At 33.1% G+C, this 23,241-nt stretch overlaps 1 protein-coding gene across 1 annotated transcript; it reads right to left on the bottom strand.

Moving 5' to 3' along the window:
- Window positions 1–3,992: 3,992 nt before the first annotated feature.
- On the bottom strand, window positions 3,993–9,171 carry LOC132603310 (sodium transporter HKT1-like). Its single transcript, XM_060316308.1, has 3 exons — window positions 7,501–9,171; window positions 4,548–4,775; window positions 3,993–4,423 (listed from the first exon to the last, which is right to left on the bottom strand). The coding sequence occupies exons 1-3, from the start codon at window positions 8,724–8,726 to the stop codon at window positions 4,225–4,227; spliced, it is 1,653 nt and encodes a 550-aa protein (XP_060172291.1). The 5' UTR covers window positions 8,727–9,171; the 3' UTR covers window positions 3,993–4,224.
- Between the last annotated feature and the right edge of the window lie 14,070 nt (window positions 9,172–23,241).

The raw sequence follows: 23,241 nt of genomic DNA, 5'->3' as shown, positions 1-23,241 counted from the left end.
CAAAATATGTCATGCAAAAGTGTTGTTCTATCAATTGTAGTATGTCAAAGTACAAAATCTTTTTAATAGCAGTAACATATATATGTTATGGACTCAAATTAGGAGCTATTGGTGTGTTTAATATTAACACTGCCTTGAGATCATTGCTTAAAGGTGTAAATTTGAAATAGAGGGTAGAACGTAGAAGTTTCCTTTTCTGATGTTTTATTTGGTATTTTGTTGTTTGGACAATTATTTATTTAATAAAATAAAGGAAAGCCTCTATCTTTTTTCTTCAGTGGCTGACCAATTTTAGAAAAAAAGATTAGGGATTCTGTGAAGTGATTTTAGATGAGTGATGGGTAGGCCTAGCTTATTGGGCTGGACTAGTGATTTAATACAATGAGCTTATGGGCCTTTAGGCTTTATTGTTATTTATTTCGGTATTCGGTATTTACCGAATTACCGAATGGTATAATTATAAATACCGAAATCGAAATATTGAATTTTATATTTTATTCCCGAAAATTGAATCGAAAACTGAAATATCGAAATAGTCGGTTCGGTTTCGATAATTCGGTTTTCGGTGTTTTATGCCCAGCCCTAAGTTTTTGTGTGGAACTCCTTCTGTTTTTCAAGGTGATCCTATCACGTTTTGTGTTGTATTTAAGAGATATGGTCTAGCACTCCTCTTTTTTTGCTAAGATAAGACAACAATGCGTACGATAATTGGGTAAATTTAATAATAACAAAAGGTCACTAGATCATCGAACCCACAACTTCTATAATTTACAATAAAAAATTCAGCCAAATAGTGTACTGACATCCTGTAATATCTAGGTACAATTAGAGGCTTTTTTCTAACAAAATATAAATTAAAGATTTCTATATACGATAGATACTTGTATAAAGTTGAGTGACTTTTTCGTTAAAAAAAAATTAAATTTAATGCAATAAAGTGAAATTTGAATGACCATCTTTATATGCTAGTTTAGGGTGACACTTATGCACTAGAGGGCTGGTGAATAGTATCTTAATAAGTTTTCAACCTATTAAAATTTGCCTACAAAAATACCCAATATGTTGAATTTAAGTACAGCGAAAAAGTTCTTTGTACTAGTTCAGCTAACTCCTGTATCAAGTAATGTGCGGAAAAAGGTAATACGTGAATTTTTATGTGAAAAATCTCTTAATAAAAGGAGTAAAAACTACGACTCTTTTAAGAGATTTCTATCTTAAAACTTCACTTAAACAATAAGCAGCTCCAAGGTTACAAACTCAATAACCTAAGAGACTAAAATCTAGCCACTTAATAGCCTATAATCAACTCTAATTGTAGCTACACTTTAAAGCTAGCTCTCGCTAAAAAATACATTTCATCTTCAAAAGTACCTCACAATATTGTATGTGGTATAAGTGAATAAGATTACAACTCAAACACATACTGCAAAAACTAGACAAACTAAAAAACTAAATGATCAACTTCAATTTCTCGAACTCGGTTCTTCAGTTTCTCTCTCTTGCTCATGAAATTTACTTCTTGCTTTGTGCTCTCAAAATGCTCTAAAAATAGGTGCACGAACCACCAAGTATACAATCAAACAATAAAGTAGGAAAAAAATCACACGGTTTTCATAAACTAGTTTCTGGATACGTGCGTTGTACGTGTGCTCTAATCAATAGGCATAAATTCCTAAAACGACATAAATAATAATTTTAAAATTTGCGTGTAATGAGTAAATGAAAATTTGAAAAGAAAGTACAAACCAAATTTCATAAACTGTTAGCGTACTCAAATGATTTGATTGTTAAATGCAAAATATTATGGATCTTCTAAACCTGTAAATTTGAACAATTATATTTAGTTTGGCACGCGTGATATGCAATGTGATAATTTTTTACATAATTAAGTGCCAACATATCATATGATTATACCAAGTTTAATATTTTTTACGGACAACATTCTTGATGTAAGTTCTCACGACGTCTTATACGCTCAATTATGACTATGACCATTATATTAATAATTTCAATTATGACAGCATCACAAATTTTCTTGTTGCGTCTTCATGGAATAAAAAATTATTTAAGATTAGATGATTAATATAACAAATAGTTTAGCAATTAAAAGAAAAAGATTTGGATAGGGTGTGGGAGTATAGCATGTTCCGCCAAAATTATTTCCTTACAATCATACTCAAATCAAAATACAGATTGAGTCCTTTCTTTAGTTTGCTTTTTTCTTTGAAAAATATTTTTAGTTATCCTGAACAATCTTATATTTTATCAATTACAAAGACAAAAAATTATATCTTATTAAATTAAAAAAGGAAGAGAACTATTGTTATGCTTAAAATTCATGAAAGTAAGAAACATGAACATGAAAACATACTTTGACCACAAATATAATGGAGACCATATTGTACTAACTGATTAACAACAAATTAAAGTAGGAAGAGTTCTATGAGTTTTGCACGCCGAACATATATACTTTAACGATTTTCATCCTAACCGTTATATATAAAAACACATCCATTCTTTTTCTTTTTTTTATTTGTGACGGCAAAATCGGAAACATACAATTCAAATATCTAAGAAATTAATTTTGTGTTAGAGGCAACTGGCGCCTACTATTCCGCCATCATCCATTCGTGTATGAATTGACACATTTTTTTTCTTGTTGTTGATCTTGAAAGATGATAAGTTTATCGTGAATTGTTTTATACTACTGTTTAGTTTTTTGTTAAAAAATAAAAGCTGAGGCAGATCACATTTGAGTCAAGACAAACCTCTAGCAACATGATTTTTTACTCAATGTGAAAAGGTTGCATTCACTACTACAGAATATGCATTGGTACAACCTTATATTAATTACTGGCAAATGAACTCACTACCCACCATTTATCCTATTCAATGCATCTGATTTTGAGCCTGTTTGGATGGGCTTAAAAAAGCAGCTTATAAGCCAAAAAAAAAAAGTAAGTTGGGGTAGCCCAACTTATTTTTTTTGACTTATAAACTGTTTTTTTTAAGCTAAGCCAACTTGACCCAATTATTTTTTTGGGCTTATGTCAAACACTCAAAAAAACTGAAAACAGCTTATAAGTTATTTTCAGCAACTTATAAGCTAAGCCACACGGGCTCTTTATTCATTTAGTTTATTAATTATTAATAAAAGTATTTTCTCCTTTTAGGATAAAATTGTCATTCAAATTTTGATCAAGGGCAATATGGTGTTTTAACTTTTTACATTGGGGCTTCCACTTTTGTAATAATATTATTATAAGCCTTACCATGTTAGACTCCACATTGACTATAAAAATCCACGTAGATTCTATATTAGTTTGATGGCGATAGGCATATGACACTCGAATACCAGGTGTGTCGTGCAAGAGTAACTTCAACATTTTCTGGGATTAGGTGACATTGATTCTAAAGAACCACCAAGCAGAATCCGATCCTTCAAACGGTAATAAACTTTCCTATATATTACTACCACATTTGTTATCATCAAAACCATAATCCAATAGTGTACTTAACCCTTTTAGAGGTTACAATAAAAATGATATCGACTGTCGACTGTATTTAAAGAGTAGAGAAACAAAAAGAACCCAAATTTTCTGTAAAGTGAACAAAATTTTATTTGACAAAAGGAGAATTACAAAGTAAAACTAAATAGGTACGTAAAGATGATAATTACAAAATGGTTGCACGAAAGCAAAAACTCGATATTATATACATTTTTGCTATTTTGCTTTCACTACCAAAGGGCCAAAATTACAAAATTATTTAGGTACTTCCAAATAATTCTCCTTATGTGACATTGATTCTAAAGAACCACCAAGCAGAATCCGATCCTTCAAACGGTAACAAACTTTCCTATATATTACTACCACATTTGTTATCATCAAAACCATAATCCAATAGTGTACTTAACCCTTTTAGAGGTTACAATAAAAATGATATCGACTGTCGACTGTATTTAAAGAGTAGAGAAACAAAAAAAACCCAAATTTTCTGCAAAGTGAACAAAATTTTATTTGACAAAAGGAGAATTACAAAGTAAAACTAAATAGGTACGTAAAGATGATAATTACAAAATGGTTGCACGAAAGCAAAAACTCGATATTATATACATTTTTGCTATTTTGCTTTCACTACCAAAGGGCCAAAATTACAAAATTATTTAGGTACTTCCAAATAATTCTCCTTGGAAAAGTTGTGGATGCCATTTCTCTATAATATTTACATGAGCTTCCAAGCTTTCCCCCATTCCATATTGAACCTCTTCAATCTTCCAAAAATCATGACAATAATGAGTACCATTTTACCTTCATCACTCCATCTCCCTGCAAATCCGTATGATTTATTCTTACAAGCTGGGTCTGGATTTATCAACCGATCACAACTATATCCTGTTGAGAAACCAACATTTCCATATGCACTACAAACAAAAAATAAAAAAAGTTCAAATTAGGAATTATTCCACAACTTTAGGGTTTTCCCTTTTTTAATTAATCAAGATATAGACAAATAGAAAAGGAGAAAGAAACATTTATTATTTTTACCTGATGACTTCAAAAGCGATATTGAACACACTGAAGTTGAGTGGATCCTCCTTCAATCGTTTCCTTTCGGTAATGCATATAAGGATAATAAATATGACAACATAAGAAAGCTGAGAAAATATGATATTTTCTGCAACCTTTCCTCTTTCTTTCTTTTTCTCTAGAGGTTCTTCTCGAGACTCTTCATCACCTTTTACTGGTAAAAATGAGGTATATGGAGGTAGATACCTGTAAAAAATAATTAAAGAAATTTAATCACATATTATAAGAACAGAATTCAAAGTAATGAAAAAAAAAAACCATGTGGAAAAAGAAATTTGTTTGATTATACAAATTGTACTCGTGACGTTAAAGACGAAAAAATGAACTGTCAATTCATTCATTTGGTTCTGTTTATTTTATTTCATTTTTCTTTGTCTTATTTTGGGTTCTACGTCTATGATATGCTGTTCAGCATATGAAAAATAGATTCCTCTAGTTAGTTATAAGACCATTTAATATTAGATGCAACAGTACTTGCTCTATCACAAAGAAAACAAAATTATTCTTGCTCATATGCATGACTACGTTAGTCAAAGTAACACACACAATCAATCTCGAAAACTGCACATGAAACTAAGGTTTATAGTAAAAATATTCACTGTCTTTCAATTTGTTTGAATCTATTTCCTTTTTAGTCCGTGTCAAAATGAATGACTTCTTTCCTAATTTGGAAACAAATTCACTTTTTGAATGATTTACACAGTGACGGATTTAGGATTTTCACTCAGGGTATTCGAAAAAATAATTGAACCTAAATATACACTGTAATATATGTTCAGGGTGTTCAAAAGTTAATATATGTACATAAACACATAAAATTTACCCTAGATATACACTGTAATTTTTTGTCCAGGGTGTTCGAGTGAACACCCTGGGCTCTTGGTACATCCGCCCCTGGATTTACAGCCACACAAATTTTCAAGGCTCATTTTAAACCACAAGTTTCAAAAGTCTTCCCTCTTTCTTAAATATCGTGCTCAGTCAAATAAGTTCATATAAATTAAAACGGAGGGAGTATAACGAAGCAATAATTGATACTATAAAATAATACCACTATACTCTAGGACATTGGATAGTGATGATAGTTTTTCTTGCAATAATTTAAGCGTGGATATATGACTTGTGATACGTGGGCCTTAGTGTTTCTACTATACTAGATATTGGAATTTGTACAAGTTATTTCATTATTTCGATCATGATACAGCTAAAACATGGGTTGTCTAATTTTCCAAGTTAACTGTCTCCAATAATATATACATATGTACAACACATATAAATCGTCTCCAATAATATATATGTACAACACATATAAATCATAGTACTCTGACAATTAATAAATAGAAGTTGGACAGATACCTACAGTTTGGTCGAAACTATAATCTAAATCACAGTACACCCACCTTAATTTGTAACCATTGGGGCCAAGATTTAATCAGACATATCATGTCAATATGAAAAAGTTAGTATCATAAGAGAAATATATATTGCTTTGAATGTGTATTTGGTTTGTCTGGTAGAGTTGTTCTGGCAGAGATATCAATATTGGGAGACTTGTCATATTGAGATCAATAGGAGACTAATTATTTCAATACGGAATTCTACTACCATTGTTTTGTTATTAGATATGACAATTCGGGAAAACGTGATTCATAATCTAGATTATGAGATAGAAATTATTGTATTATGCGCATTTAGTGTAACGGGGATATTAAATGGCCTTGTCTTACGTGTATTACTTTAAGTTGCCTTTTTTTTTTAATATGAAAATTATTATTCATGCCCGTCCCATCGCAAACCCCAATCAACCGGCGACCAGCCAGACTACAGGATCCTACCAGTATTCTGTCGAAAACCATGCACCTGTTAACCCGAATCTCTTTGAATCTTAGTCCATGATTGCCGGATCTCTCTTAGAATGGAAAAGGTGTGCTTCGGATCGGAAGTAACAACCAGTGATAGGGCAAAAGTAGGAGAGGAAAACGGAAAACCTGCTTGAATTTGACCCTAATTAATCAGCTATTTAAAGTCTAGCATAGCGGTTCACGTGGGGTGCGTAGATTGGAATTGAGATTATGGTAAAAAAAAAAAAATGGATTAGGGTAGACAACCTAATAATTGGTTAAACTAGCCCGTTGCACATAACATCTTATGTTAGCAGGGAAAGAATCACATCCCAAAAGTGTGATTTAGACAACCTAATAATTGGTTAAACTAGCCCGATGCACATAGCATTCAAGGAGTGTAATACAAACAGATAAAATAATAGGTTAATAGAATAAAAATGGTCCTTTAATGATTTTCTGTTTCATATTGTCTTCTTTTTTTCTTTTCTTTTTTTTTTTCAAATGTTTCAACATAAAAGATCTCATGTGAAATGAGTCATCTGAATAAAAATAATCTGTAATCACTTAAGCAAAGAACTGTCGCATGAACTAACCGTTATCCCCGGTGGACCTGACAGAAAGTGGCCCTGTCTAACTTTGCCAACTCGCAAACCAGGTCCCTCACTTAATACAAGTATGCAACTTACCTTCTTTATGTATTAATGTCCACTCTTCTAGTTTTAATCAATTTAAAAAAAAAAAAAAACAATTTATCATGATTTTAAGAATAATCTGAGTGAGGTTCGGAAGGATAGGATATACGCAAACCTAATCTCTACCTACAACTTTGTATGATAGAGAGGTTGTTTCACATAGATCTCGGCTCAAAAGAAGTGTAATCAAATCAAGACAAAAGGAAAATAACGAAAGCAAAAAAGCGAGATCAACAAAGCAAATAGGTGTCAAAAAAGAAAAGAAATGTTCTTTTTTAAATAGACTAAAAAGGAAAGTAAAACCAACAAATTGAAAATATAATGACGGTAAAAACCTGAGAAATAATAAGTTGAGGAGCTTCGAAAATAACTTACATCATTGCCATGAGCACCACCAAAACGGCTGGATCAACAGCAGCTATATCCACAACAGACTCACCAGCATGTCTTGTGTTCACAACTTGGAAAAATGAACCCACAACTTTCTGGTAACTACTATTTAGCCCATCCATAGCACTAGAATTCCATTCATAAGTGCAAAACAAAAACAACTGCAACGATATGAATCCAAACACCGTAACCACTAATAATCTTGAATGTAGACCAGGAAACAAGTGTAGATGCCCTATCTCTCTTGAATGTTTCAACAAAAAATTAGCTTCCCTTTTCTTGAAAATTTTTCCCAAGAACCAAACAGAAACTCTCAAACATGCTGGATATAATGTGTTTCCAAAGAGTATCAGGGGAATTATAATCAAAAGTAGGCCTGAATTTTGCTTAAATGCACCCATGTTTTCGTTGGTCGGAATAAATCCACAGCTAGAAAAGGTTGAAACAACTGTGAACATCACGAAAGTAGATGTTTTTAGACCTTTATGTCTAAGTACGTCTTTTGCACTAGAAACACAGGCTAAGTAAACTAGAACAGAGGAGATGCCAAGAATGTGCATGACTAAAAAATAAACTAAAGCTACAACCCCTAGGAATTTAAGGGAAGGGTATTTGAGAGTTTGGATATCCGATGATGAGCGTAAATCATCTTGAATTTCATTTTTTTCCAAGTCTGGTTTTGGGGAATCAGGTAGTACTACAATGTCCAACTCAATATCATCACTGAAATTTGAGTTTCTTGGTGAAGAGGCAGTACTACTAAGTACAGACTCAATTTTGCTATCTTTTCGCCATGGTTTGAATTTAGGTCTAATTAAATGAAGTCCAACCATAGAAGTAAAGACCTCACCACCTATGAGCATTAAAAATGTTATAAGAATAAGTTGTGAATTGGAAAAGACTTCCATTTCAACAGTGGACATACTTGAGACAGTTACAGCGGAAACAGAAGTGAAATACAAGTCTAAATTTGTAGGGTTAAGATGTCCATTAGTACTCTTTGGCTTCAAGATACTGAGAATCCAAAAGCCAAAAAGTGAAATGAAGATAAAGTAAAAGAGTTGTACAAAGAATTTGTGCACTCTAAGGATAGTGAATTTATAGAAGCAAGAAATGAGGAAGCATGTTGCTCTAACATAGCATACCAGGTTTGAACATAAAGCACTACAAAGATGTTGTAGCTTCTTTCCATAATAAGATAAGCTCTTCATGGTTGTTTTCCTAAATAAGAAAATCTTTAAAACGTTCTTCTTGGGGATTAGAGTATGTGAAGTACTAAGGTATTTAAAGGTAGTAGCTATGAAAAAAGTTCAACTTTCTAGGAGATAATGGTCATTTTACAAGTTCCAATAAGGAGAGTGTGTGTGTATATATATAAGCCAACAAAAGGCCAATGGGTGATTTTGCAATTCGTTTTTTTCTTTAGAGCCGTATCAAGTAGGGAAAAGAATTGAATGATAACATAAAGCTGTGGATGAAAATGAAGAAAGAGTATTCTTGGCAACTTCTTTTGTGATGGTGGGATGCTGAGTTATTGGCCAAAAGAAAGCAACTGAACACGTGCAAAGCACATGGGATGAAAATGCAATACAATGAAGCATATATAATCTAACCACCCACATGGAATCTTCGACCAGCAGACACCAATATATGAGATATACATGCCCGCACAATGATTGATTCCTTCAGATTTTCTCTTCTTGCCTGTTCCTGGGGTCCAAATTTATAAGATGAAGCCACTAGAGTCTTCATTTAATATTAATGTTGATTATCTAGTTCTATGTATGTTTTTCTTTTCTATCAGGAAGACAGGAACATATCATTAATTTTAGAACAGATAAAAGAGGGATCTCTCGACATTTTCATAAAAATACATCCTGTTTAAACTTATCATTTAGACCTTAATTAGGGAGCGTTTGGTTCATGGAATTAGGTGTGATATATATTTCAGGATTAAGTTTGGCTTAAATTTATACTTTATTTGGTTAAAGGTATAATAATTCCTGGGATAAATTTATATCTCAAACTTTGGTGCTATTTTATCCCGCCCGGAAGGTAGATAAATTCGTCCAATGATTATAATCTCATAGCTATAATCTCGGAATAACTTTATCCGCGAATCAAATGACCCCTTAGCCAAACAAGATCTAGTGGTGCAGAGCCTCTTAGGTGCAAAACTAATTTGGTATATAATACCTGGGTAGAGCTAGGTAGGAGCTAGGGATTTTATCCGAACTCGTTGAACTGTATATATAAATTTAATTTTTTTTATGTATACATAGTATATGTTGAATCCCCTTCACTTCTTTCTATTTCGAACCCCGTAGTAAAAACCTAATTCCGCCATTGATAACACTTTGAACTCTGTGCAACTTCATGTACAATTAATCTAGTTTTATAAAAAGTGTAACTTATTACCACAAGATAATATATCTAGCTCGCACCCCCTCACATGATGCAAAACTGGGTCTTTTTCATGCGTCAAGTACTAGAAAATTCTTTTGTAAAATAGGTGATAGTGCAATTTGAACTCAAAATCTCTATCTTCTGCCGAGTAAGGTCTGGACCTGATTTCGGAAATCACGAAGCCTTACTTATTCAGTAGGACCTCACGAAGCCTTACTTATTCAGTAGGACCTAAAACCATTTAAGAGCACATGAAATACATTAGGAATTGAGGATTTCATTCACACGGTGTTGCTACAAAATCTACACGGTTTAATAAGAAGTATTAGAGTAGTGATATAGTTCAACTATTGCAAAGGCTATCTAGATAATTTTGACATAGGGGTAACTCCTAATTGGGACAGATGTCATCCAATAACATTCATAAAGTTACTTCGTTTAGCAAAATTATTTCAGATCATACCATTTTGGTCCTTCTACGTACTATTTATTGATGAATTAATTGACTTGATGTGGAGTCAAAGTGAATATGCATATTTGATTGGATATCATTGATTTTCGGTTTGACTCTTTCTCAATTATTCCCATGCTAAGTTTTGAAAGATTGGGAGCAAATGACAAATTTTAGCAAGAAGGAATATAGCGAAAAAAAATCCAAGGCACCGCGTGAAGTAAGTGTATGAAACTGCATGAGGGAGAAGTAGGCCAGGTTAATTAGAGAGTTGTGGAAAAGAAATACACCTGACTAGTATGAGATGTGGACAATAATTCAAGGAATTTTTCACATTGTGATTTCCATTATTGCTTTGGTTTCGCTTTCATCTAGTCATTGTAGCTTTCGTTTACAATTTAAGGGCATATAATCCCTATAATAATTTTTTCGTAGGCAGTTTCGTAGGCAGAATTTTTGGTGTCAACATTTATAGAAGAAAGGACAAAAATTTAATTATCACATTTATAAGAAAGACATATTTTTGACGCATTGGTTTAGTTTGGTTTAATCTAGAAGAGGTCTTTTGTTTCTATACTACTTAAACACAATCCTAATTTCTAGCAATAGATAGAAATTATATTTTTCAAACATGTGCTTAGGTTGATGTTTGAAGATTGATGTTTGAACCTCCAACCTCAAATAACAAGATTAGACGCTGAACCATCCCGCCAAGAGATATCCATAATTAAGCAATTAATGTCATTTCATTCGATACATCACTTTATGCATAGTATTTATATATATTCACGTGACACCCGGTCACTCAACATGGGTCCGCCCCTGACCATGAGGACAATGAGGAATTTTGCAAATGGTATTTTCCAAGAAAATGAACAAAAGGGAAATTCGCATACCTCTCTTGAGTCTCGAGGCTTTGATATGATTTTACCTAACAAATACTTTTTGTGTGACTAAATATTACACAAACCTCTCTTCTTTGAAATGTTATAACTAGGCCTTCGCACAAGATGATGCAGCTCATGGATCGGCTCAGCTCACTCGTATACTAACTCTAATAGGTCAAATTTGAGGCTCAACTCAGTAATGTAACTATTACTTTGAACTAACATTGGATGTTCATTAGTATTTGAACTCTATCTCAATGTAAACTATTAACTCTTATATTATTTTTGTTAATCAATACTAGTATAAGTACCCGCGCATTGAGCGAGGCGATCAATATTAAAAAAATATTTTAAGTTGTGGTCTGATTTGTCTGAGCACGTTTAATTATACTGTATTAATAAAAATTTAACTGTCATCTTATTTCTCATTACAATGTATATACCCAATAATAAATTTTGAAATAACTTAAATTTTCTTGTTTCTTATTTTCTTTATTACATCATCTAACATTTAGTACTACATTACTACTATGACTTGTAATTAACTTGTCAGATAGGTTAATATAGCTATCCACCACTCACCTTTTAATACAGCATAAGTACCTTATATATTTTTTCATTCTTACACTTTTAATATATTGTTCAGGATATTCAAATGGTTAAACTTATCAATAATATTTTTGAGTTTTATTTATTTACTTTATTTTAGTTTTACAATTAATTCAAATTATAATATTATCACATTATCTCTATCCCCCTATTTGTACATTTTTTTTATCAGAGCTATTTTGGTTGTTTTTTCTTTAGTGTTTTAGCTAGACACTTGGCTTGAATCTGAAATATAATTTGCTTTTGAAAGATATAATTTTGAATTTGAATTGAAATATGACAAAAAACTTAGAGTTGAAAGATCCATATTTTTCTAAAAATCATGACAAATATAAAACGTTATATTTATCTTTCAATTCAAATTTAATGTTGTAACAAAACGTTACTTAAAAAATTTTATGTGATATTTTTTAATGTGCCAGTTGACTTGATATCCAAGGGTATCCTTCTTTGGAAATACTACACTTTAATCTGGTCTTGTTTGTAACCTCACTAATTTATCAATCGTCTGTGTTGTCCTCGTTGAATTAGAGACTGCATATCTGCAAGATTGCATAGCATACCTGTGTAATCACTACTAAAGTTAGATATTTTTTTTTATTTAAAAAAAAAAAAAAGAACAGGAGCAATATCCCAATCAGAATCGACTTCATTTGAAGACTCCTCCAATCATGATAAAATAGCCAAAGGAAATTTCATGTTTATTTTAATTACATCAAGTTACAATAAAACAATATAACTACCATTCTTTCATAATCAATTTCCTTCCTGAGCTTGGCTTCGGATGGGTACAAAATGTAGCTCAACCAAGTAAATAACTAAGGAAGTATTATTGAAGTCAAAACTTGAGGTAACCAATCTTTTCCCAAATAAGTTTGTTAATCTTCACAATTTATTGAATGGTTCAGAACATACTACCCAAACATTTGAAGCTACCAAGGTCCACAGTAACTTTATCCCCATTTGCTGCTTTCCTTTTTCTAAATGCATCTGTGAAAACTTTAGTCCGTTAACATTGGTTTGGAAAGAACATGTCGAGCATTTCAAGAGAAAAAAGTGGATGGCTTCCAAAAGAACTTAGATAAAAGAGAACCAACCGATGACCGATGAGGACCCAACAATATTTGAGAAACACACGTCATCCTTTTGGTATGCATCCCCGTAACATTTTAGGATTTCAGTGCCTTCGCATAAACTTATCCAGTCAACCATATGCATTTAAGTTTGAGAAAGCTTTTTACATGCTACCAAAACTACAACACTCTGATAAGTATAAAATTATATCAAGTTCAAAATATGGTCATATAGGATACATATGGCAACAAACACAAAGCAGAAGGGAACCAACAACATTGTCTAACAACAACTTAGTCCCAAGAATTTAGAAAGTATACCTTCATGACAACAATTGCTATGCACAATATTCTACTCAACATTTCGGTTTTCACTTCCGAATACCAAAGAGCGATTGAGAGAAGAGTAGTATGTAGGACTTAAAAAGAGGATTCCTTCCTCTCTTCACTTTCTAAATTTCGATCCTCACCTACAGAGTTGTAATCATTTAAGATGCCCCTCTTTATTTCTAGCTTGGACTATGGAGCTATTTCTTAATTACTGGGAGAGTTCTCCCAACATCAACCTTAATTTCTGTAATACTTTTAGAAAAAGGTCAAGAAAAATATATATTAAAAATATCTTCTAAAAATACTATTAAATAACCCTCAGCCTTATGCGGTTATTAATGGCAAGAGGCCATGTGGAGATGCCCAACTGAAACCACGAAGACTTAAGCTCAAGCTTGGCGAACCCATAAATACAAAAATCTAGTGGTAATTGAATTGAAAACACAAGTACCACGATGAAAATCTTCAAAAGTTAGACAATACGAGTATGTAGACTCGATAGATCTACTCAACCCAAAACAAACATATCAAATGTATCTATGAATTAAGCACATCAACTATCTCTGTCATAAATCATTAGCCTCCATAGACTGATTAGATCATCAACAGATCTGGAACCTTACTAATCACAGGAGTGCAATGATTTTCTTACGTCATTTACATGGTGGCCATACAAAAATCAAGAAGTGACACAAACATGACAGTGGTTTAAAATAAATTGCTGTAACCTCAAATACAGATAATATGTATGTTCATGAATTTATTTTAAACATATAAGAAAAAGATATGTAGCTTAATATTGTACTAAAGTGATTAAAGCTCAATGGTTATTGACCTGTGCTCATCCTCAGTCCAATTCTTCCGGACACTCCAGATCTGACCTTGCAGATTTACCTCCATCATTTTGATTCTGTTTTTACTGCCTGAAAGCATTCCAACATTTTGAAAAGTTTGACAAATGTTTAATAAGCCTAATTCAATGCTGATCAAATGGATATTATTGCAAGTTTGCTACATGTGGTATGCCATAAGGTAGACACATGCAAACATCACCATCTGGGAGGCAGCAAACCGAGTTTCTTTCTTTATTTTTTTCCACTTCTATGGCGCAAGATATATTTCAATCTTCAACTTTAAAGTCCCCATAAAAGCAAAATAAATTCGAGCATTTTTTAATGAAGATGTTCTTCCTTTGTGAGTTAGAAATTTTGTTAGTTTTTAAATTGCTACAAAAGCTTCGATAAATATCATATACCTTATAAACATCATAACAAAACTAAATCCAACTATAACTCAGAAACTTAGAACCTAAATATTAGAGGAGAGAGTTCACAATATATGATTATATTCTCTAAGATATTCCCTCATCATCAATCAGTTTTCTTAGTTTCTTTGTGTAATCCTTTATGTATTTTCCTCCATAGGATTTTATTGTCTTCTCATTTTAAATTTTATAGCGAAATTTTACTGCTTTTCTTTTTTCTGAAAGTTTGTTCTATATATGAAAATGATTCTAGGTGAGCGTTCGGGTGAGAGACAAACCTGATTATCAAGTCATGACAGTTGACGTCCTCCTTGGTCACTTCAAAGATAAGGTTGCAATCACCATGAAGAATTCAACATTTAGTATTTCATTTATCCGGAGTCACAAGCTCAACAATAGCAGTTGCAATCACCATGAAAATGATTTTTCAGACCTTCATAAGGACTGACCTTCATCATTCCAGTTCAATTATCACAACCAATATTCAGGATCATCCATTGTTTTTTAACTGCCCATACAAACAGAGCAAAAATAAGAAATCCAAAATCAGTTTCTTCAGTCATAGCACTATGCAATGGAAAAGTTATCCTGAATCTTAATAATAGTCACAAATTTATTAGGGAGTACCATCTGGAAGCAATATTGACAATTAGAAGAACCTTTCCCTTAGATGTACTAAGCGGAATATCTTTCCCACCAAAACCAGCATCAGAACATAAGCATCAACAAATAATATACTTATCAGTCTACTGCATAGCAAAAAATGTAAATAAATTAACATGCAATTCCGTTAAGTAAGAAAAACACTTGTATCGCAGAATGCACACAAACAAAAGAACCCTTATAGGAAAAATCCAGAAAACCCAATGAACGCAACAAACAGATATGAAGAAAAACTGTCTGATTTTAAGGCACAAATTGAACCCAACACAAATCTGACAAACAAACACCAAAATTGAACTATTTTCCCATTTCTATCACAACTATTGCAATGATAAAGAAGAAATAATTGAAGATAAGGGGGAAAAAACGAAAACAATAATGAATTGGTTATATGGGCAGTTGAAATAGGATTATAAAATTAAATACTTATAATTTCTCATCTTTCTTCACCTACAGATTTCTCTAAACTCTCAACAGAACTTGGTCATGTTTCCCCATGAGAACATCCAACAACAAAACAAAGAAAGACCCAAAAAAGAAACTTTACAGAGCAAAGCCCACATATACCCCAAAAGCTACTTGAAGCGCACAAATATCCGCTTTTGGGGTCGTCATTTAACTTGTGCCTGCTTTGCATTTATATTTGCAAGTTTACTTGCTTCTGGCAAAAATTCAGATAGTCGCATCCGAAGCTTGGAAGCTTCAGACATTCGCATCTCAAAGTGTGGCCTTATGAAGACACAACATCATACCTTTTTTCTCGAGGTTTGATATGGCTTGCCAAAGCAATATTCGGACATTTTTTACTGTGGTGGATGTAAAAATTGGTTAAAGTTTCAGTAATGTATGTCAGAATTTTCACCTATACCTGAACTTCAGTCGTACATGCTGAATTACATGTAAAATGGGCAAAAAATTCAATCAGGTGTTTGAATCTTTTTTGTCAAAAATATTTTTTTCATATATGTCTACACCTCAGTCGTACATGACTGAAATACATGTAAAACGGGCTGAAATTTCAGACATGTGCGTCTGAACAAAAAATAATTATTTGTTCCTCGAATTTCAACAATTCATTAACACCCAATTCTACTCTAAATAAGCTCGAATTTAAAATATAAGTTCCGTATATCATAAAGAACAAACCCCAATCATCAATTTATTAAAAACATAACATGTCTAACAAACTTATTTAACACCCTTTTAATTTTTCCAAGTATGCATGCACTTCATCATGCATACATGACTTAACTACATGTAAAATGAACTGAAATTTCATACATGTGCGTCTTTTCCATTATTGTGGATGAAACATCTACAGTCAAATGCTCTTAAGTGACTGATGTTGGGATTTGTTCCTTTAAGTAATTCATAGGGAGTCTTCAGAAGAGATCTAGTCATGCATCTATTAAGTATGTAACATGCAATGTTAATGGCTTCCACCCAAAAATTTCTACAAAATATCATAGTCCTAGCCATTTCTTCAAGAGTCTTATTCTTTCTTTCTATTACAATATTTTGTTGTAGAGTCCTAGGTGCAGAGAAATTATGATCAATACCATTAGTGGAACAATATTCTCCAAATTTAATATTTTTTAATTATGTTCCCTGGTCAGACCTGATGGATGTTAATTTATTTCCAAGTTTTCTTTCCAATTTTCCCACAAGAATTATGTAAGGCATCACATGCCTCATCTTTAGATGCAAGAAACAGTGTCTAGATAAACCTGGTGAAATCATAAACAATCACAAAAATATACCCCTTGCCTCCATGACTCATTACTCCCATTGGACCAGATAGATCTATATGGACCAGTTCAAGAGAATTGCTTGTGCTGGCACGTGTTGTAAGAAAGCACTATTCATGTGCCAGTTGTGCTTGCTTCCTTTCACTCTCACCTGCAAAACAATTTTGTTTTAGGAACCCAGACTAGTTTGGGTCTTTTTTCTTGAACAAAAGGATGAATCAAATCTTTCTTTATCCAGCCTGGCATTACACAAGAAAACTTGTTCCTTGTACCTATTCCATTCATTTTAACAGGTTTGGTATTTAGGTTGACAACTTTCATATTTCTTTCTTTATGCCTTAGGTCCACTAGGCACTTAGTTCTAGGATGTCCTGTTTTATCACAAAGAGTGCACAATTCCCCTTCCACAAATTCCTTATAACCAATTATCTTTTTAAGTCCTAAGCCAATGGTTACACTATGTGTTCTACTGGTGAGGTTAGTGAGAATTTGAGAGGATTAAGTCCAACAACTAGCTCTTTAAAGATCATTTTTGCCCTATCCAGTTCTGAGCTAATCTTTCTGAATTTTTCTCTCCCAACGTACATCTCATTTTCAATTCTTTTTAGATCAGATTCAGCCTTGAGTTGTGGTGTTGATCACTAATTCCATATATTCCTTTTTTAGTGACAGTTAGTTTCAGAACTTTAGACTTCAGTGCCGCAATGAATCAAATTGTTTCACCTGTTCCTTTATGGAGCAATTTTCTTTCTCGGTTTTGTCCTTACTAGTTTCAACATCAACGAATTCACATTTTAAACTAGTAAAGGCACTGAGTAATTGGTCCCTTTTTGCACTCATGTCATGGAATTCATCAATTAAGGCGATCATTCAGGAAGTTAGTCTTTTCTTAAAATATAAGTCAAGAATATTTACCTCGATTTCTGAGTCTGAATCTCCAATATCCATCAGAGCAGTGTCATCAACATCATCCTCAGAGTCATCATCAGAACTTAAATCCTAAGCTGCCTCATTGTAGCCTTTGAAGTTCTTTTGTTCTTCTTGTCATAAAATTGTTCCTTCTTCTTTTCATTTTTAGCCTTTTCCTTTTTTCCATTAAACTTCCTACAATGGACAGTCCTTAATCATATGATCAGTCTCATCACATTTGAAGCATCCACTAGTTTGGGGCTTGTCAAAGCTTCTCCCTTTCCATAGGAGTTTCTCTTGCCATTTTGCTTCTCTTTTTGAGAAATTTCTTCCTCGTCTATATCGGAAACATCACTTTCAATACCTTTAAGAGCAAGAGACTTTTCAACACTTGTTTCATCAGTTTTGGAATTCTTCATATTCATTTCATAGGTCTTTAGATTCCCAATTAGTTCATCTAGAGACCTGACTAATATGTCTTTGGCTTCCCTTATGACAATGACTTTCATTTTGAATGACTTTGGTATAGTCCTCAGAATTTCATTCACGGAGTCCTCTGTGGAGAGAGTCTTCTCGAGTGATGTCAGCTCATTCACAGCGGATGTGTGATACGCTCAAATTACACCTTTTAAATATGTATAAAGCGGTCGTTATTCAAATATCAACCCAACGAGATTGGGATCGAATCCCACAAAGAATAGAATGGTGAAATATTTATACCTCAACTATTAGTCGAGATTTCTAGGGAAAGGGGTATAAATATTGTTTGAGTTGTAATTGTAATACTAATTGCTTTAGAGAATTCAATTGTTGAGTACTGTAAATGATTGGTAAAAGGACTACGGTTGTTTGTCCCGAATGGAAAGTAATGTGATTGGGTATCGATTCAACTCACTTTTATGCCTAGATGTAATGAACAATGGGTTATTTTAAGTTTACCAAAAGTTTTCCAACCAAATCGGTAAATGTCGTTACTAAGCTTTTCCAAGCCTTAGAATGTGGAATTAAGAACACCCATTTTAGTTTCAAGTTAACTATCTTATTCCTAGCTCAAGTTATTAGATGGAAAATAAAGCCCTAAATCCTTGCTATTTAACTTTTTTCCTAACCTTTACATTCGTTTCCAAGAAAATGAAGGTATGTAGGCTCGAATAAAGTTAGCCACCATTAAGAGTCATTAAAATGAAAAGAGTAAATAGAAAACATGTTTTGCATACAAATAAATTTTAAATATAAAAATCTAATCGCATCACTAACACATGTTGGTCCCACAACCCTAACTAATAAGATTAGCTATTCATATTCATGAATGTAAAAACATTAATTATTAGAATATTCATTGTCGCATACAAAGTGGATAAAGAAGATGACAAAAAGAGAAGATTCTCCTTAAAGGCTTCACCCACCACAATGTTTTATCTTCAACGCTAAGCAACAAAAACCAAAAGGTAGAATTTGGAATAATGAGCTCAAAACCCTAGACATTATATTTATAGTCAAAGGATAAAAAGTACAAACAGCTAGTATTGAAATATTGTGTCGCTGAGTATGCAGCAGCATCTAGGGGCATGCGATCGCATGGTGACGGCATTAGATCTTGGATAGTCTCTTCAGTGATTGTTGTTGCCAAGTTTGTGGCACCGCATACTCTTCATGCTGTCGCATTCTATAAGGAGACCGCATTTACTGCGACTTTGTCAATCTTTCTGTTCTGCTCATGAGAAAAGTATGAGGTCGCAAAAGAAGTTTGTAGCGACACATTCTACTTCGGATCTCATGAGAATTTGACTATGTTTCTATTATGTTCATGCGGTTTACTTGCGGTGGCATACTGAGTTTGTGGTCGCATTCGTTGATTTTCTAGATGCTTTGCTCTTTTAGATCCTTTACCGTCAAAACCTACAAACATGTGGCAAACATAATAAATAATAGACAAATAACCTAAAATTCTCCTAAAAGCATGAGGAGTGGATGTAAATATGCCCAAAATCCACGACTTATCAATGTGTACCTAGTGAACATTTCAGAGATTGTTTCTCTTGGTTGCATCTTGAAGCTTTCAAAGTCATTGGCAAGCATGGCCTTTCCAAACTTTCTAACCTTACTTGTTCCTTCATGAGTATTCATTAAAGCATCCCAAATCCGTTTAGTAGTTGTATAACCATAGATCCTATTGTATTCATCTGGTCTAAAGCCACAGATAAGGACATTCTTGACTTTAGCATTCTTCCCAAGTATTTTGTAGTTATCTCTTCATCATATTCACTTTTCTCTTTCCTTACATCTATTCCATCATCACTTTTCTTAGTAGGATATTTTGGTCATCAGTGACCCTATTCCATTACTAATAATCTTCAGCTTGCAAATGGTCCGTCATTTGAGCTTTCTACCAAGCATGATAATTCTCATTGAACAATGGAGGCCTATGAGTTATTGACCTTTACTATGTCCAATTGGTGTGGTGCAACATTCATCTTGATTTATTCTTAAGGTGTTAGCCCCTAAAGATTACCCGCTATGATACCAATTGATAATTTGCATGATCAAATAACACAAAAGGAGTGAATTGGGTTATGCCTGAATATCACCTAAGGGATGGACCAAGTTACATTATCTGTTCCTAAGTTCAGTTTGCGGAATAATAATGAAGAGCAAAGTAACAACATAATATTTATACGTGGAAAGCACCTGGCTCACAAGGGTGAAAAACCATGACCTACACCTCTAAAGGATTTGTCCCAAAACTCCAACTAAACTGTGAGCATCAACAAATTCAGGTTACAATGCTTGCAACCTAGTAACTAACTCTAATCCCTTACTAAAACATCTACATAGTCCTCTCCCATTTGCCCTGAACTTGGAGTTGAATTTGACAATTGTAATACCTAATACAATGCTTCTAAGAAAGAAAAAAGGGTATAACTCGATAAAAAATCCTAATACAAAATACTAGACTTAACTGATACACCATGAAACAGGTTCTTCAATCTGGTCCTTCGTATCAGGTTTCACTTCAATAGCTAATCAGAAGTGTCTCAAGTATTGCTTTTACTTATTTGCTCTTTGCTTTTCTCTCTATTTGAGTGCGTAACCTTCTTCGGTAGAAGACTTGCATACATATAGCAACTTGTGAATAGCAATTCAGTCAGTCACAAACACGTTACTTGACAAGGACCACAAGGAGAGATAGTATTTCAGATAGAGGCAACCTTTTTGCTATCACACGACTTGATATGCTTCATGAGAGTCCAAAGTTTATCCTAGATAATTCTTTCAAGGACTTCTAAATCTTGTCCAATAAGTCCGTATCTCAAAATCACTTTAATCCAAGAGTTTTGGCGCATTTGGACTCTATGATGAAACATGTATCGGTTGACCTAGTTCATTCATTTTGTCAATCATCAAAATAGGCAAGGTCCAACACTTTCTTTATTGTATCTGTCTTTCTATTCCTAGATAGCATATCATTCCAGACTTATGTATTTACTTTCGGTCTTACATGCTCTTGACTCGTATTGCTAGGTTTTTGGGGGTATTTCGGTTGTATATTTCCACAATTGTGTTATTTCGAGGCAAATTCTATGATGTATCACTGTTTAATGCTTCTTTATGCACCTAATTAATAGAAATGGAATAAACTGGAATTGATTCTCTTCGGGGAGGGGTGTAAGTGCCATCACGGTTTAGCAGATTTTTGGGTTGTGACATCTAAAGAGGAATATCTTTTCCGGCAGTCTGCGAAAAGGAAGAAAATGAAAATCAAGGGCAACGATTTGTAAAAAGGACAATTGTGCCTATCTCCCTTCAGATCTACCCTAGCAAAAAGGATGGCGACAATGGTTGTAAAGGATATGGGCAAGAGGATTAGAGTTAGGGGATTAGGAGAGGTAACAAAATTTGGAGCCTAAAATCAATAGACTATTATGTTAGGTGCATCAGCATAGTTTGGCTTAAGCCAAATTCTCAATATTCTAGCAAAACTGTAGAAGTCTACTTAGTTGTTGGGTGCATTGGCGTACGACACCAATGATTCCTGATGAATTATTTTTCTTTTTGTTTCAAAAGATAAATTTATAGATATTAAATATGTATGCATTATAAATAATGAGAAAAAAGAAAGATTAAGAAAATAATGATCAATTAGTAGCATCTTCTAATAGTTGCTGAAAATTTTGAGGCGCATATTCCTGAATTTTCTAGATTAGTCCCCCAAAAATTGAATTTTGGGTTGAGCAAATTGCAATCTGTACTTAGTTCATAATGGTTGTGGACATGTTGTTATATTTTTTAAACATTGCATATAATATCTGAAGGAGATTAAGAACGTGGCTTTAGAAATTGCTGGTAACATAATAAGAGTAATATTTAGTGTGATTACAAATTATTGCACAAGATATAATAAAATATATATATATATATATATATATATATATATATATATATATATATCTGATATTATAAAATTATGTGAGATTATAAGACCTATTCTGATTTTGTTAGTTCTTGGGTTAAAATATAACATGCAACTCACATTTTACTCTCTTTTAAGTGCCAAAATCAGTTCCTCATACTTCATAGTGTTTTTGATTAATAAAAATATATATAAAAAAAAATCCTTCTAATTTAAACATGTGCCCCTTACTAGTTTTGGGGCTTTGATTGACAAAAGCTACCAAAGAAGTAAAAACCCCTAAAGAAACTAGAGCAAACACCTAAAGATGCTAGAGCAAGGCCTAATTGAATGAGAATTCTCAATAAGAGAGCTCGGATCGAATCAGTATAATTGAATGAGAATTCTCAATAAGAGAGCTCGGATCGAATCAGTATATCAATACCGATTCGATCTAAGCTCTTGGAATTGAAATAAATTTGGCAGCAGAGAGTTTCACCCTTTTAATAACATATGATTATTTGTACATTTTATACAAGAGAAAATATTTATATTTGCTCCTCTACTGTTGAAAAAGGTTTAATATTACCTTCCGTTATTATTGTGACCGGATCAATGTGTCCGGTAACGTCGGTGAGTTGGTGAATTCCTACGTCGGTGGAAATTCTATTCTAGTTTAATTGTAATAAGTTTGGTCTATTTATGGTGAATTTGTAATTATGGTAATATAGGATGTGTATTTCTAGTAAGATAGGGTTACCTTATCAGACTAGGGTAAGAAGGACCTACTTGTATCTAAGGAGGTCATTATGATGAATACAAAGCAGAAAGAATTCTCCCATTATTCTTTTCCCTCTAAATTCTCGTCCCTATCTCGATTTTAACATGGTATCAGATCCATGTTAGAAAGAAAACAAAAACACTAAAACAATGGCAAATAACGGAGAAACCGGCAATAAAGGTAGAAGAATCGTCGGTGAAGAAAACAAAACCCAA

Source organism: Lycium barbarum, chromosome 7, assembly GCF_019175385.1.
Source record: "Lycium barbarum isolate Lr01 chromosome 7, ASM1917538v2, whole genome shotgun sequence".
NCBI lineage: Eukaryota > Viridiplantae > Streptophyta > Magnoliopsida > Solanales > Solanaceae > Lycium > Lycium barbarum.
The sequence above is the reverse complement of the archived record's forward strand: the minus strand, read 5'-3'. Positions and strand labels throughout refer to the sequence as shown.

Bases quoted from the DNA above. Each gene is read 5' to 3' on its own strand.
- LOC132603310 (XM_060316308.1), bottom strand. From the start codon at position 8,726: ATGAAGAGCTTATCTTATTATGGAAAGAAGCTACAACATCTTTGTAGT. The intron at 4,776-7,500 runs GTAAGTTATTTT...TATTTTTTACAG, and splicing joins GTGGTGCTCATGGCAATGAT to GTATCTACCTCCATATACCT. The intron at 4,424-4,547 runs GTAAAAATAATA...TTTTGTTTGTAG, and splicing joins ATCGCTTTTGAAGTCATCAG to TGCATATGGAAATGTTGGTT.